This window comes from Mastomys coucha, unplaced genomic scaffold (assembly GCF_008632895.1).
Source record: "Mastomys coucha isolate ucsf_1 unplaced genomic scaffold, UCSF_Mcou_1 pScaffold21, whole genome shotgun sequence".
Classification (NCBI taxonomy): Eukaryota; Metazoa; Chordata; class Mammalia; order Rodentia; family Muridae; genus Mastomys; species Mastomys coucha.
In genome coordinates this window covers 15,791,673-15,807,660 of record NW_022196904.1, presented here as the reverse complement: position 1 = coordinate 15,807,660, position 15,988 = coordinate 15,791,673, and the positions used below count along the sequence as shown (strand labels likewise).

The following is a 15,988-nucleotide window of genomic DNA, read 5'->3' as shown; positions in this document are numbered from 1 at the left end:
CGACTCTTGGGGTCTGTGTCTCCTTGCTGACTGTTCCCGGCTTAGGAACTTACCGGAGAGAAGATGGCCTACACCTTGATTTTTACCAGCTAAATTTATGATGCGAATCTGGCTGATGAGGTGCCCCTCCCACCTCCTTCAAAGCAGAGAAGCCACTGCTGTCACATTGCCCGGTGCTGGTTTTTTTTTTTTCCAGCAGCAAAGCAGACTCTGGAATGTGGGATTTGTACCCCTTCTCCACCCCCCCAACCCCCCAGATTCAAGAATTTTTCTCTTGTTATGTTTCTAACTCCATTCCTGAGTCAGACCTACCTTCTGGCTACGTGACAGGAGAAAAGATAAACACAACCTTTGTCCTTCAGGCTGACAGGTAAGCCAGCGCAGTAGCAGGAAGGGACTGAAAGATTCTGGGAGAACCTGGAGGCTTGGTCTGCTTTGCTAAATAGACACCTCTGCGGCTTGTCTCAGGTCTCAAATCCAACCGTAAGTAATTCTCATCTAAAGCAACTGTCCTGAAAGATAATTACAAAAGGTAAAAGCTGAAATGGAACAGGTAGCATTTCTTAGGGAGACTTAAAAGAGTTCGTTATTTGATCTCATTCCCTTCTTTTCCAACCACTCTCTTAACTACCTACAGGCTCAGCTTCCTTGAGCTAAAAAGATGTTTATGCTGCGATTTTAGTGTTTTTGTTTTCATTTTGATATGTGGTACATGACATTAGCATACCAACAAAGAGCAAACACTTTGAGATTGACAGATTTCTACAGAGAATCAAAGGACAATTCTAGCTGCTGCCACTGAAGAGCCCCTGAGGTCACTCTGCTGGGTCTTAACGTCTAAAGAGGTGGTTGGTCCTACTGCAGGACACACTTTCCCAGTGGACAGTTACTTTAGATGAGAATGACTTATGCTTGAATTTGAGACCTGGGACAGAGGTGCCTATTTAACATACCAAAGTCAATGTAGCTTCCAGGTTCTCCCAGAATCCCGTCAGTTCCTACCTGCTATTGGGCTGGCATACTACCTGCTACCTTGATCTTTCCAGGTCAGGGGCTGGGTTCTTCACTTTATAATCCAGCCCCACCCACCCCGTTCTCTCTGGTTTTCTGTATCCCTGGGACTCAGTCTGTAGACCAAGCTGTCCTTGGACCCAGAGATTCATCTATAAATCAGAATTAAACAGAATTCCCAGTAGAGGAGACTCAAATGGCTGAGAAAGACATAAAGAAAGGTAAAAAATTCTTATCCATTAGGAAATTGAAATATAAACTTCTTTGAGATTTCATCTTGTACTCACAGAATTGCTAAGATCAACTAAAGAAGTGACAGGTCATGCTGACCTGGATGTGGAGTAAGAGGAACACTCATCTCTTGATGGTGAGAGTGCCAACTTGTTCAGTCCATATGGAAATCAGCAAGGCAATTCCTCAGAAGATGGGACTTGATCTACATCAAGATCCAGCTATACATGAGGTTTGGGTGTATACCCAAAGGATACTTCATCCTGCCACAAAGACACTTGCTCAACCATGTTCATAGCTGTTCTATTCATAATATCCAGAAACTGGAAACAGCCGGGCAATGGTGGGGCAAGCCTTTAATCCCAGCACTTGGGAGACCGAGGCAGGCAGATTTCTGAGTTCGAGGCCAGCCTGGTCTACAGAGTGAGTTCCAGGACATCCAGGACTACACAGAGAAACCTTGTCTCGAAAAACCAAAAACCAAAAACAACAACAACAACAACAACAACAAAAAACACCCCAAAACAAAAACAAAAACAAAAAAACCAAAAAAACCAACAAGAACAACAACAACAAAAAAACCCAACCCAAAAACTGGAAACAACCTAGATGTTTCTCAACAGAAAAATGGGTGAAGAAAATGTGGTATATTTACACAATGGAGTATTACTTTACTGTTAAAAAAAATGAAATTACAAAATTTACAGGTTAATGGACATAATCAGAAAACAAATCATCCTGGGTAAGGTATCTCAGACCCAGAAATACAAATGTGGTAGAAATTCACTTCCATGTGGATATTAGCTGTGAAGTCAATGATAACTAAACACACTCTTCAGAGCCACAGTAGGTAGGTATAGAGAGTAAGGGGCTCGAGGGAACAGGTCTTGTTAGGAAAGGGAAACAGAGTCGATGACTATGGATGTATGGGGGCACTGGAGTGGGTGGATCAAGTACAGAGGAGGGGACAAGAGTTGGTTGATGGAGGGCATACAAGGAGAGACATCTGAAATTAGGGGGCATTTGAGGGGTAGAAAAATTCCCAAATATACACATATATGAAGGCAATCTAAATGACTTTCTCAGATTATGGAGGAGACAGAATTTCCACTGGCCATATCTCACCACCAAACGTAGCTCCCAGGACCTGAATTGGGTGACATCTAATTAAATTGTTGGCCATAGGGTCCCATAGGAGTCAGCCAACAACTAGCTTGCTGGCAGGACTATAGGCTGCTTATCACAGACTGGCAGCAGGCCCCGTGGCTGAAGACAGCACCTACACACCTCACTGGACACAGAGAAGTCAAGCTAGTGCCTGTACAGAACCATCACTCCTGTGCTCTATGGTGCAGGGGGATACTCTTCATACTCTTCAGGCTACCAAAATAGAAAGGTAAAGATGAAACCATCCGCAAAACCTTTATCTACTGTGACGTCTTGCCTGCAAGATATGCTATGGCAAGAGTGACACAAAGCTTGTGGAAGTAACCAAATGACAACTGACTTGTCTATTCCAGAAGATGGATTCATACCCAGTACTGCTTGGGTGACGAAAACCCTAAGACTAGAGAACTCAGGGACATAGGGGAAAGTCAAGGTTTTATATATATACATATGTATGTATATATAAAAACAAGTGTGTATGTGTATATACGTATATATTTATTATATATGTAATAAATATATATAATATATATGTTCCTAATGATAATCTTCTATACTCATAGGTCAGTTTCTCCCTCAGCTATCATCAGAGAAGCTTTCTCCCACATCATATGGGAACAAATACAGACTCCTAGCCTGTCATTATGCTGACAGTGAGAGACCTTGGAAAACTCAGATCTACATGAGATTTCTCCATCAAATCGCTCCCCTCAGAGCTCACTGGACCCTGCAGAAGAGGTGGAACTCATGCAAGACTCAGAGGGCGTTCTACCTCAAGAAAACAAACTCTCTAAATCAATGTGAACAAAGCTTGTATGAGCTCACAGAGACTAAGGCAGTACGCACAAAGCCCGCACCGTCTGCACCAGGTCCTTTGTCCATGTATTATGGCTCTCACTTTAGTGTTTTTGTGGGATTCTCGAGTGTGCAGATGAATGGGTCTCTGGACTCTTGTGCCTTCTCTTGGACTCTTCCTTTTGTTGATTTGTCTTGTCCAACTTACAATGTGATAACTTTTCTTTTACCTTAGTGTAATATATAATGAATGGCTGGGTTGTGGTGGTGGTGCATGCATTTATTTCTAGCACTTAGGAGATAGAGGCAGGGAGATCTCTATAAATTTGAGGCTAGTTTGGTCTACAGAGTTCTAGGACAGTCAGGGCTACACAGAAAAATCCTGTCTTGAAAAAAAAAAAAAAAAAGAATGAGAGAAGGCAGGATCTGGAGCAGAGCTCCAAGCTTGGATGTCTGCCTCCACAAGCCCCATCAGCCAGGCCACCTCAAGCTCCCTCCCGACCTGGGGCCACCCAGTATAGGTCCCTCTTCCCTCCCATGAGGCTAGTGAGTCAGCTGCTTGAGCAAATGTGTCCCCGGAAGCTGGCTTCCTTCCTACCAACTCTAGTGCAGGAGCACCCCTCTTCCCCTCCACAATCCAGCATCTGCCACGAAGAGCTTGCACATGTAAAGTGTTTGCTGAATGGGAAAAAAGAATGACTGACTGGCTGACTGACTGAATGAATAAATGAATTATTTTACAGAAATGTTTATTGACTCAAATAATTTTAGGAAGAATTTTTTTTTCTCATTAAACTAGTTTTAATGGGTCTCAAAATTCTGTGACAGGTTTTTGGTTGTTTCCATTAAAAAGTACTGATTTTGAAAACTATTAACTTAAAACTGCCACACACAAAAAAGGGGGTCCACAAAACATTCTCTTTTCCTTCTGAAGGTTTTACGATGCATTGTTATCATTAACCAGTCTTTTACTATTAAACTTAAATGGCCAATTGAGACAAGCAACTCTGAGACCGTTCTTCCACCACTGATTAGGACTGGAGTGGCAGGTGTTAGGGATAATATTCATTTAGCCTTCTGAGCTTTCTGGACAGACTTGGTGACTTTGCCAGCTCCAGCCGCCTTCTTGTCCACAACTTTGATGACACCCACAGCAACTGTCTGCCTCATGTCATGAACAACAAAACGACCAAGGGGAGGATAGTCAGAGAAGCTCTCAACACACATGGGTTTGCCAGGGACCATGTCAACAATGGCTGCATCACGAGACTTCAAGAATTTGGGGCCATCTTCCACCTTCTTACCAGAATGAGGATCAATCATTCCTTTAAGCTCAGCAAACTTGCATGCTGTGTGGGATATTTGACAATCCAGTACAGGAGCATAAGCAACACTAACTTAGCCTGAATGGTTCAGGACAATCACTTGAGCAGTGAAGCCAGATGTTTCCATTGGTGGGTCATTTTTTGCAACATTGCCACGTCTAATGTCTTTGATGGACACATTCTTTACATTGAAGCCCAGTAAAAGCCGTACCCAGAAAAAGCTGCTCTCAAAGTGAATTTCAACAGGCTTGACTTGACTGGAACAAAGGTAACCACCATGCCAGGTTTAAGAACACCAGTCTCCACTTGGCCCACAGGGACTGAACCAATACCCCCAATTTTATAGACATCCTGGAGGGGCAGTTGCGGAGGCTTGTCAGTTGGAAGAGTTGGTGGTGGGATGCGATCCAAAGCTTCCAGTGTTGTGGTGCCACTGACACTGCCATCTTTCCAGGTGACTTTCCATCCCTTGAACGAAGGTGTATTAGCACTTAGCTTCAGCATGTTGTCCAACAAGAAATCAGCACAAATGCTACTATAGCCATGTTTCTTAGTCTTGCTGACTTCCTTAATGATTTCCTCGTAGCTCTTCTGACTTTAGGGTGGCTCGGTGGAATCCATTTTGTTCGCACTAACAATTAGCTGCTTCACACTGCGGGTGTAAGCCAGAAGAGCACTCTCACAGCTTTGCTCGTTCTTGGAGACAACCAGCTTCAAATTCACCAGCACCAGCAGCAACACTCAGGACAGCACAGTCGGCCTGGGATGTGCCTGTAATCATGTTTTTTGATGAAGTCTCCGTGTCCTAGGGCATCAATGATAGTCACATAGTATTTGCTGGTCTCAAGTTTCCACAGGGAGATGTCAATAGTGATACCACACTCATGCTCAGCTTTCAGTTTGCCCAAGACCCAGGCATACTTGAGGACCTTTTCCCGCCTTGGAGGCTTCCTTTTCAAACTTTTTGATGGTCCATTTGTCGATTCCACCACAACTGTAGATTAGGTGGCTGGTTGTGGTGGACTTGCCTGAATCTATATGTTCGATTAAGACAATGTTGACTGTTCTCATTTTGGCTTTGAATTAGTGGTGGTTTTCACAACACTCGTGTTGTGACTGCAAACCAGTTGCGTAAAAGCAGGAAGAAAGTTTTATGAAATGGTTCTAGTTGTTTTGCCAGAAATATATAATAAAGTTAGAATCAGGATAGAATGTGTCAGTTCCTCATAAAATAGTAAGTAAAGGCTGCATAATAAGAAACTGTGAAATAAGCTTTCACAATTATGCTAAAAAGAGATACTTCAGAAGAATTTGTGATCAAGGAAAAACATTCATTCTAGATCAGATCCAAGGATAGAGTCACAGGTGTGCACTGTGGTAAAGAAGTCTACGTGAAACTGTGGCTCAGAACTTATAATCACAGTACCTTGAGGTCAGAGACTGAAATACTGCTTTGAGCTTAATATCAGCATCCTTCTGTAACTCCCCTTTTGTGTAACATTTTATCTATGAGGTAATTTTCTAAGAACTTTTGACTACTGAAAGGACAGAGAAAGGAAATAAAGCAGTGGCTTGGATGGTTCTGCCCCATCCTCCTACACATCCGTCCAAATGTATGTGTGTGGTACTTGAGGCTCAGCCCCACCCACCAAGTGTATATATGCATATGTCTGTTTGCCTATACATATGTGTGTAAATATATGTGTATGTATGTAAGTATGCAAGAACACTAGTAGAGTTGAGACAAATAGTCAGGCCCAACCAGAATGTGTGTGTGTGTCTATGTGTCTGTGCATATTGCATGTGTAAAAGATTTAAATTCTTTTCCTTTATGTTCTCTCTACTCCACAAAGAGTTAACAAGCTTTGAGCCTCTGGCTTGGCCAATGGAGCTCCTGGCTAGTTTCACAGAGAAAGCAGCCCTAACAATAAATCCTTTACTTAATTCCCCTCTGCAAACCAGCATGTGTTAATCACCGTAGATCAGTGTTTACTAAAGTACAAAGAGTTATAGAATAAGAGACCAGCATTTAATTTTTCTTTCTTAATTTAATTTTTTATTTATTCACTTTATATCCTGTTTACTGTCCCCCTCTAGGTCACCCCCACCCACAATCCTTCCCCCATCTCCTCCCCTTCTCCTCTGAATAGGTGAGGGTCCCCTGGGTATCTTATAACCTGGCACCTCAACTTTCTGCAAGGTTAACCTAACCTAACCTAACATCATTTCCCACTGAGACCAAACAAGGCAGCCCAACTAGAAGAACATATCCCACAGTCAGGCAACAGCTCTTGGGATAGCTCCTGCTCCAGTTGTTGAGGACCCACATGAAGACCAAGCCGTACATCTGCTACATATGTGCAGAGAGGCCTAGGTCCAGCCCATGTATGTTCTTTGTAGGTAGTTCAGACTTGGAGAGCCCCAAGGGTCTAGGTTAGTTAACTCTATCGAGACCAGCACTAACAGTATGAAAGAGTTAAGTCTGCAGAGGCCATCAATCTCTGGCCCTCAGAACAATAAGAGAAAGTTACGAGGTCATAGATCTTCAGTCTTTGGCCTTTGTCCAACTCTGTTCCACCTTAGCTGGTACCCCTAAAGGCCAGCAGGCCCCTGGCACCTGGCCACAGTGGTAAAGGTTGACAACTGAACTGTCACTTGTACCTGCTAGGCAAGGGAAATCAGTTTTCTTCAATAAATAACACTTGTTATATCAACCACTCCAGGAACTTCATGTTCAGGAGTAGTTGACCAACAGACTAATGTATAATTGGATGCCACAGTTTTGTTGTGTGTACTTCTATTTGGTTGTATATGTATATGTATATAATCTTTTTGGATATGACTTTATTTTGTTTTGTAGGTTTTGAGGTATATTTTTGCTGTATTAGGCTCTTGTTTCTTTGTTGAGAAAGAACTGAAAGTTGAGTGTCTGGTGGTTTGAATAAGAATGGCCCCCATAGCCTTCCAGGTCCGTCCAGTTTTTTCCAATTCTCGGCCCCACAGGCAACAAATTCCAGTTGAACCACCAACAGAAGAATGAGTATGGGACCTAGGCCCCTTGAATATTTGTAGTAGACGTGTAGCTCAGTCTTCATGCTGGTTCCCCAACAACTGAAGTGGAGGCTGTCCCTGAACCTGTCTGTCTATAGAGCCTGTTCCCTTAACTGGGCTGCCTTGTCTGGCCTCAGTGGGAGAGGATGCACCTAGCTCTACAGTGACTTGATGTGCCAAGGTGAGGTGATACCCTGTGATCTCTTTTCAGAGGAGGGGAGGTAGGGGGCTGTCTGAAGGGGGAATAGGAGGAGAGGGAGGCTGATATTAGGATATGAAGTGAGTAAATAAATAAATGAATGAAGAGAGAATAGCATCCACAGAGTGAAAATTAGAATGCTTAGGGGGTGGCATCAGGAGCTGTGGGGGCCTATGGGGTAGATATGGCCTTGTTGGAGGCAATGTGTCAGTTGGGCTTTGAGGTTTTAAGAGCTCAGTCCATGTTTAGTTAGGGTCTTACTGCTGTGAAGAGAAACCATGACTAAGACAACCCTTATAAAGGAAGGCATTTAATTGCAGCTGGTTTACAGTTTCAGAGGTTCAGTCCGTTATCATCATGGCAGGAAGCATGTCAGCATGCAGGCAGACATGGTGCTGGAGGAGGAGCTGAGAGTTCTACATCCAAGTTGGCAGGCAGCAAAAGAGAACTGAGGCACAGTTCCTCTAACAAGACCATACCTCCTAATAGTCCCACTCCCTGTGAGCCGATGGAGACCATTTTCTTTCAAACCACCATAAGCCAAGACTAGCGAGTGGGACCCTGGTGAACTACAACCTCACAGAAAGCAGGAGGGTGAAGTTTAAAACAGTGGTGGTGCAAATGGCCAATAGCACAGCACTCAGGAAAACATGTCGGTAGAGATGTCCAGAGTGGTTCCTACAACTGGTGGGAGTTCTGCAGGGAGAAAGTGTTTGGGCACTGAGCAGGTGACAGTGCTGGACTGGGAGGCAGTGGTGCTGGGGAAGGGGACACACGTTCAGCAGAACAGGTCCTGATGGGCTCCAGGGACTTGTGGGTAGTTGAAGTTCAACCTCTCAGCATTAGGAAGTCAATGATGGTATGCCATGAAAAACAGCACACACACAACCATGTTTTACCCATCCCTCAAAGAGACTCGGGGAAATCATGGGATTATCATATTAGATGATGAAAAGGCCTTAGACAAACTCCAACCTCTGCTTCCTTTCCGAGGTTCAAGATATGAGCTCCTAGCTTCCATTCCTGATGCCATTCTTGCTTTTTGTTGCCATTGCTCATGCCCTTGGGCCTGGCTTACCGTGTCCCCTGCCACCAGTGTCAGCTCTACTGTGCTGCCCCGGTGAGGTGCAGGGCCAACTCTCCTGAGTGCTGCAGATGGTGAGGGTTAGGGACAGCTCTCTTGCTCTCATGACCCTGGGACCAGTTTTTAGTTTAGATTCTTAAAAGTGTACATGCCTGGTAGTTCCTCCCCATTGAACTTCATGCCCCAGGGAATGTCTTCTTACCTGGGGGGCTAAATCCTTTCCCCTCAGGGCTAAAAATGCCTGTAGTGGTAAACAGTGAGGATTTGACAGCAGTTCCGGTTGGAAGAAGCAGAAATAAACAAAGCACAAGGATAGCAGGGTGAAACAGTGTGATCTAGGAGCCCTGAGGGGGAGACAGCGCCTCCTGCTGGTCACCACCTCTTGTTGCAAGTGATAGGTTTAGGCACTTAGGCCCTGGACAGTATTTTCTCGACTTCCTGCCTCAGCAGCCTGTGCCACTGTTTTTGTTTTCTCTGAGCTCACTTACACAGGGCCCCAGGTGTTAAATTCCCATTCCATCAACAGCTATTATTATAAGTTGGATGGGAGCCTAGAGACTCTTGTTAAATAAAAAAGCAGAGGGCATCTGGAACCCTTGTGTGATGGAGCCAGCATTTGTATTGTATCAGCTCTGAACTCTGACCTCCACACCAGAGCAGAGATGGGTCCAGGGGGTGCATTCCCGTGGGTGTGATGAGAGTGTAGGTGGGAGATGTTTTTGATAGCATCACATCTGAGTCTCTCATACTTAGTATCCCGGTGTGCCTCTGGGAACTGAATGAAGAAAGAGGAGAAAGGGAGTGGAGACTGTTGTGTGACATCATACCTGGGAGATATAAGCACCCAACCCTCACTCAGTATGGGGTACTGAAGGCAAACCACAGTAATCGTTGGGGTTCAGGGATCACCTCATAAACCACACGAACATCCATATCAGTTAGATAGGGATAGTTTATTGAACCCACACCCCAAGACTGATCGATCAGGGTCATAGCCTTTGGAAGCTGAGGCTAGATGTCAAACACATGTCAGGGTCATCTTATAAAGGAAAAAGAACTCACAAAACCTTCAATGAGCTCATGGGCATGGAACAAAATGGCTACATCTATGCTAGGGAAGCAGGTCTTAACAGTCATGGTGCCACTAAATCTTTCTTTGTGAACCACTGAATTCATTGGAGTCACTTACAGGAGGAATAAATGAAGGATCACCTACAGGAGCATACACACCACAGAGATGGCTGCATACCAAAAGCCAACCCCATCAAAGTTGGAACTCTTAAAAGTTGGAACCCTGGAGCTCACTTCAGGGCTAGGAGAAAGCTCAACAATTGGAATTCTTTTTCTCAGCAATCCTTGACACTTACACACCCTTGGGGGCAAGAGGCCTTGTGAACCCCAAAAGTTTCAGGGACTTCCTGAGATTTGTGATCTGAGTAAGACCAAACTCTCTTCCAGAATAGCATGTTTTGGTTCAGAGGACTTCGCTACACAAATGAGCTGGCCATGGAATGCTGCCTGCAGGAGGATGTCTCAGTGTACAGTGGTGCTATGGAGCCTGAACAGCCAAGAGGCTCATTAGACATCCTGGGCTCCCCATGTGGACAATGCCACCTTGATTTGTAATGTGATCACCATCTTGTTTGCCTATGTGATTGTCCATCACTGTATTTAGTCAGTATCTTTGCTTTCCCAAAGATTGACCTAATTTATTATGTGAGTGTACATGCTTGTATGCCTACATGTAGTCTATGCATGTGGATTCAATTGCTCCTAGCAGTCAAGGGGTCAGATACCCTGGAGCATTAGTTATAGGCCAGTGTGATGTGCCTATAATGGGTGCTGGAAACCAAACTTGTTTGAACTTCATGCTCCATATGGCTTAGCTTGCTGCTCAGCAAGCTCCAGCAACCCTCTCTTTTCTCTTCACAACCCTGGGATTAGTGCCACAGATATACATTGGAGGAAACAAGAGCATCTTTAACTTCTGCTCTTGGGAAAGCCAGATTTCCACATGTAAAAGGATAAAACTAGATTCCATCTGCCTTGAATTATAAAAAAATTAAACTAAAACTTAAAATGTACCCAAAGCCTTAATATATATACAAATTATATATGTATACCTATACCTATACCTATACATATACATGTGTATGTATGTATGTGTGTATATATATATATATATATATATATATATATATATATAAAGTTTGAAAGTACCAAAGAGAAATGGAGAAATGCAGGGGAAATACTTGAAAATATGTGGATAGGCAATGCTTTTTAGAACAGGAATTGAAAAACACAGGTATAACCCCAAGGATTTCCAAGGGAATTGCATAAAATTCTCTTGCCCTGAATAAATATCTCAGTGGATAGTGAAGCAACAATGACCTAAAATACAGAAACTCAAATGAACTGGAAGCTCCTGATTCAATGGAATGTTAAGAATACTTCTTTGCCTCCAAAGGCAACATCATACTGAGAACATCTGCCAAGTCCTTTCCCAAACTCCCCCTCTCTGCCCTTTAAAGCCCCTTTAAAGTCTCCATTGGGCTCACAGTCTCCTCTCCTTCAGAGAGACTGCCTTTCCTCGCCATCTGATGAGAGGATGCTTTTCCAGAGATCACAGGTTCGATTCCCAAAACCCGCCACTGTCTGAAATATGGTTCCGAGGGATCTGGTGCCCTCTTCTGGTCTCTGTAGGCACATCATGTACACGGTGCACAGACATACATGCAGACAAAGCACTCCCACACACAAATTTAAGAAGTAAATAAATCTCACTTTTTTTTTAAATTAAAGAATTCTGTAAAGAGAACAAAACAACAGCCATGGTAAAGAGAGGCCATGGAGTGAGAAAAAGTCTTTGCCAACTAGACAGCAGACAATGTTTAAATGCAGATGGGTAAAGAACTGCAGAAACTAAACACTGCCCCCCCAACCCAAACAATACAAAACAGCACCCACTAATTAACTGGATTACCGAACTGAAGAGTTCCTGGAAAGGTTTTAGCATCTTTGGCCACTGGGAAAATGCAAGTTAGAACTTCTTTAGGCTCCACCTCACTCCAGTCAGAAAGGCTTGTCTGTAAGGGGACAATGACAACATACAGGCAAAGACAAGGAGGAAGAGGAACCTCATTCACCTCTATGGGTTAGTAAACTTGTCCAAGTGCTGTGGAGACCAGTATGGAAGTTCGTCACAACTTATGTAAAGTGCAATAAGCCAGACTCAGAAAGACAAATCATGAATGCTTTCTCTTATATGTGGGCTCATACTTGTGCGTGTCTCTGTGTGTGTGTGTGTGTGTGTGCTGAAATTAGCACTGCCATGTGACTCTGCTCTGAAAGTCTTGGGTGTAATATGGAACATATTACAGAGATGCTCATTGTGGGAAGTTTGTATGAGAAATGTCCTCAGAGGCTCATCTGAACACTTGGTCCTCCATGGGAGGAATTTTGTGGGGTGTGTCATGGAAACTTTAGAAAGTAGAAGCTTCCTGGAAGAAGTAGGTAACTGGGGGTGGGCTTTGAGAATTTCTAGCTTAGCCCTACTTCCTTTATTCTCGATTTCCTGTGAGCAGATAAAATGTGATCTCTGTCTCCAGCCCCCCTTCCATTTCATGCCTTCTCTACTATGGTGGATTCTATCCTTCTGGTATTGTAAGCTGAAAGAGACTTTCTTCCCTAAGTTGATTTTGATCATATTTTCTGCAACAGAAAAATAGCTAATACAATTATAAACCCATGTGTATTGTTGCAACATTCACCACAGCCATGGAAAGGAACTAGGCCAGATGTTCATGAACAGGTTCCTGGACAAGGTGAGTATAGTGCTTAGACACAATGAGAATCTATGCAGCCACGAAGAAAAATGAAATCATGACATTTTTCAGAAAAATAAATACAAATTCTGAAATTCTGTTAAGTGAGGTAATCCAGATGCAGAATGGCTTTCTCTTATATGTTGACTTATACTTGTGTGTGTGTGTAAATGTAACATTTACTTTCCTCTGGTAAGTTCCTCTCTGAACCTTATAGCTTCCATCTGCTAACTTAGGCCTTGTCCTGGAGGCTTCTAGCCTCCATACTATCTTATCTAGGCTTAGAATGTTTTAGAATGTCTCAGCCTCTGAGACTTACTGCTGAATAAGCTCACACTTCCTAGCTCCTTCTGAACTCTGGAGACTTGGCCAACTCAGCTGCTTTGGATCAAACTCCTCTCCAAGCTGACAGATTCAACCCAGCTTCCCTCTCTGCCTCTCCTGAATTGCTCTGCTTGGCCTCATACTAACTCCATCAGTCTGTTTTAATATTCTGGCTCCTTCTCATTCTCTGGCTTGTTCTCTCTTCAACTTGTCTCTGTAAAACTCTCCCGGTAAAACAGTTTCCTCTCCTTTCCGCGCTGCTCCCTCAAGCAGCTCCTCCTTCCCCCTCTCTTCTGTGAGGCTTCGGGATATCCTATTCTGTCAAATCTTTCTCCGATTCATCACTTTTTCTTCCATGCAATTAAACATGGGTACTTCCTTCTACAAACTAACTTTACCTTCATTGTTTGAGATAAGGCTGTATACTAAGGGCTTAGCCAGACCACAACTAGAAACGTCCCCCCCTCCCCCGTTGGTAATACAATCTCAGGGTTCACAGTGTGATCAAATATACTGCAACATGTGTGTGTGTAACTTTATAGACTTGTGTAGGAAAGGGGACTATAAAATGGAGAAGAACAACTTTTTTTTTTTAAAATACATTTGGGCTTCTCACTTTTTTTTAAAATCAATCATTCCATTTGTTTATATCTCAAATGATATCCCACTTCCCAGTTACCCCCCCACAAATCCCCCATCCCACATCTGACCTCTCCTCCCACTCCTTTGCCTCTATGAGGGTGCTCCCTCACACACCCACTCTCTCCCTCCCGCTCCAACATCCCGATATGCTGGGGCATTAAACCTCCACCGGGCCAAGGGCCTCCCTTCCTATTGATGTCAGGCAAGGCCATCCTCTGATACATATGTATCAGGAGCCGTGGATCCCTCCCTGTACACTCCTTGGTTGTTGGCCTAGTCCGTGGGAGGACTGGGTGGTCTGGCCAGCTGATGTTGTTCTTCCTATGAAGTTGCAGTCCCCCTCTGCTGGAGAACATCTTAAAGGATCTTAAGGAATTATAAGGGACGTTTTCCTTAAGGGAGGTGAGGAACACTCAGGGTGATGTATGGCATCAGATCAGAAGGCTAACTTAAGAATGGAAAGGATGCTGGGGATAGCACACCATGACAGGGGCTGCCTGCAAAAGAAAACAAGGTATTATGATGAAATTGTGCAAAGGTGTCATGATGGATAACTCAAATCTGGTCCTTTTTTTTTTTTCCAAAAAAAATTTTTTTTTATATTGGAATAGTTCTACAAATTGTTATTTTCAAAGAAAAATAAACAGAAGGTCTTCGTGAAGGCAGGTAGGAAAACACGTGTAGTGGTTTAAGAATCCAGCGGTGTATTTCTCTTCACTCTGGCGGAAGCGGGCTGCCAGCCAGTTTCGGCCCTTTGGCACTTAAGTTGCTTAAGATGGAGGAGGCACGGACTTTCAAAAACTCTTCAACTTCATTTATCTTCATAGCTCTTTGGGCTTCGTCTTCTTTGTGCCAGGTAGTCATGTTCAAGAGAATATTTTTTAATCGAATCTGTGCACTGGGTCGTCCAAAGATGGTGATTTCAGCTAGGTTCCCACAGTTGGCTGAGTCCACTCTTAGCAGGGCTTGGCCCATCCACTCCATTTCTGAGATTTCGGCATGGTCTGGGCCAATGATCCTTTCTGCTAACCAGGCTTCCATGTAGAGCACCAGAAGATTGCTGAGTTCCTGAATTGGGAACCACCAGGGCTGCGCACGAAGTTGCAGGGACACAGGTGGGGGGCGTTGAGCAGGTTCTAAGGGTAAGATGTCTCAGAAACCCGTGGCAGCTCTTACAAAGAATGGCATCTGGGACCCTGAGGAGGCAGAAGACACATCCGTCCAGGGGACCCACCATTAGAAATAAAGGACTGCTTGCAGCAGGCTGGGATGGAGACATCTCAGTAGCCTGCAGGCAGCTCTTTATAAAAATGTTGTTCCTGTTTCTCCCAACCTTAGCCCCGGACAACGGCTCTATAGATTTCATTTGTTGGTGACTGCTTTTCAGTTGGTCTTGGCGTGCATAATTATTCTATTATATCTGACTTTCCTATTTCTTTCTCCTGCTCTGGTGAATTCTGTGAAACTAGATGTTCCTTCATGTAATGATTCTAAAACAATCAAAAATTGAGGCATGGGGCACAGCACAGACCAGTTCTGAGAAAGGGAGAGAGAGAGAGAGAGAGAGAGAGAGAGAGAGAGAGAGAGAGAGAGAGAGAGAGAGAGAGAGAGAGAGAGAAAGACCTCAAGCCTTGAAATTTGCCTGTCAGCTTATACCCAAAATAGTTGTTTGTGTGTGTTTGTCATGTGCCTTTAGACATCCCTGCTTCCAGTTGAGAACTCCAATCTAGTGTCGAGGCTGGACCCCAGCAGAGAGGAAAAGTTGGAGGTGGCTGTAGGCCTGTGAATGTCCAGTGGTGAGGGTGAGCAAAAGAAGACAAGGTATTGTGATGAAGCTGTGCAAAGGTGTCATGATGGATCACCCAGATCTGGTCCTTGAGACTGTCATGATGGATCACCCAGATCTGGTCCTTGAGACTGTCATGATGGATCACCCAGATCTGGTCCTTGAGACTGAAAGGTAGATTTAGAGATATTTGAGAAGAGATAGAGCAGAATCATGAATATTTTGCTAGTTGCTTTAAACATATTTGAGCTCTCTGAGAGACAACAAATTAGATGACGTAGCTTGCAGTATTTCAAAGTACTCTATTTTCATAACTGTCTTGCAGCCCACCTTTATAGAGATAGACATCAGGGTCTGCAGAATGATGGGGGTGTTAGCTCACCTAGGCTGTATATTATTGTGAAAGCCATAAAAACCAGAAGATAAAAGTCACTGCTGCCATTCTCTTAAACCAATATAATTCTGGTGTTATAAATCCCTTTCCTTATATTCAAAGCTCTCTCTCATGCCTCATCAAAAATCTTTGTTTTTTGAAACAGACAGAGACTA

At 43.8% G+C, this 15,988-nt stretch overlaps 1 protein-coding gene and 1 pseudogene across 2 annotated transcripts; both read right to left on the bottom strand.

Annotated features, from left to right (window-relative positions):
• Positions 1 to 3,991: 3,991 nt before the first annotated feature.
• LOC116100290 lies at positions 3,992 to 5,600 on the bottom strand (annotated as a pseudogene). The gene has a single exon (XR_004122557.1). The product of XR_004122557.1 is annotated as an elongation factor 1-alpha 1 pseudogene (transcript).
• Positions 5,601 to 14,239: 8,639 nt separating this feature from the next.
• Positions 14,240 to 14,791, bottom strand: LOC116101721 (oocyte-expressed protein homolog). Its single transcript, XM_031385499.1, has one exon. It carries the CDS (start codon positions 14,692 to 14,694, stop codon positions 14,368 to 14,370), a length of 327 nt encoding a protein of 108 aa, XP_031241359.1. The 5' UTR covers positions 14,695 to 14,791; the 3' UTR covers positions 14,240 to 14,367.
• Between the last annotated feature and the right edge of the window lie 1,197 nt (positions 14,792 to 15,988).

What these genes read in the sequence shown, in the direction of transcription:
- LOC116101721 (XM_031385499.1), bottom strand. Translation starts at nt 14,694, where the DNA reads ATGGAAGCCTGGTTAGCAGAAAGGATCATTGGCCCAGACCATGCCGAA.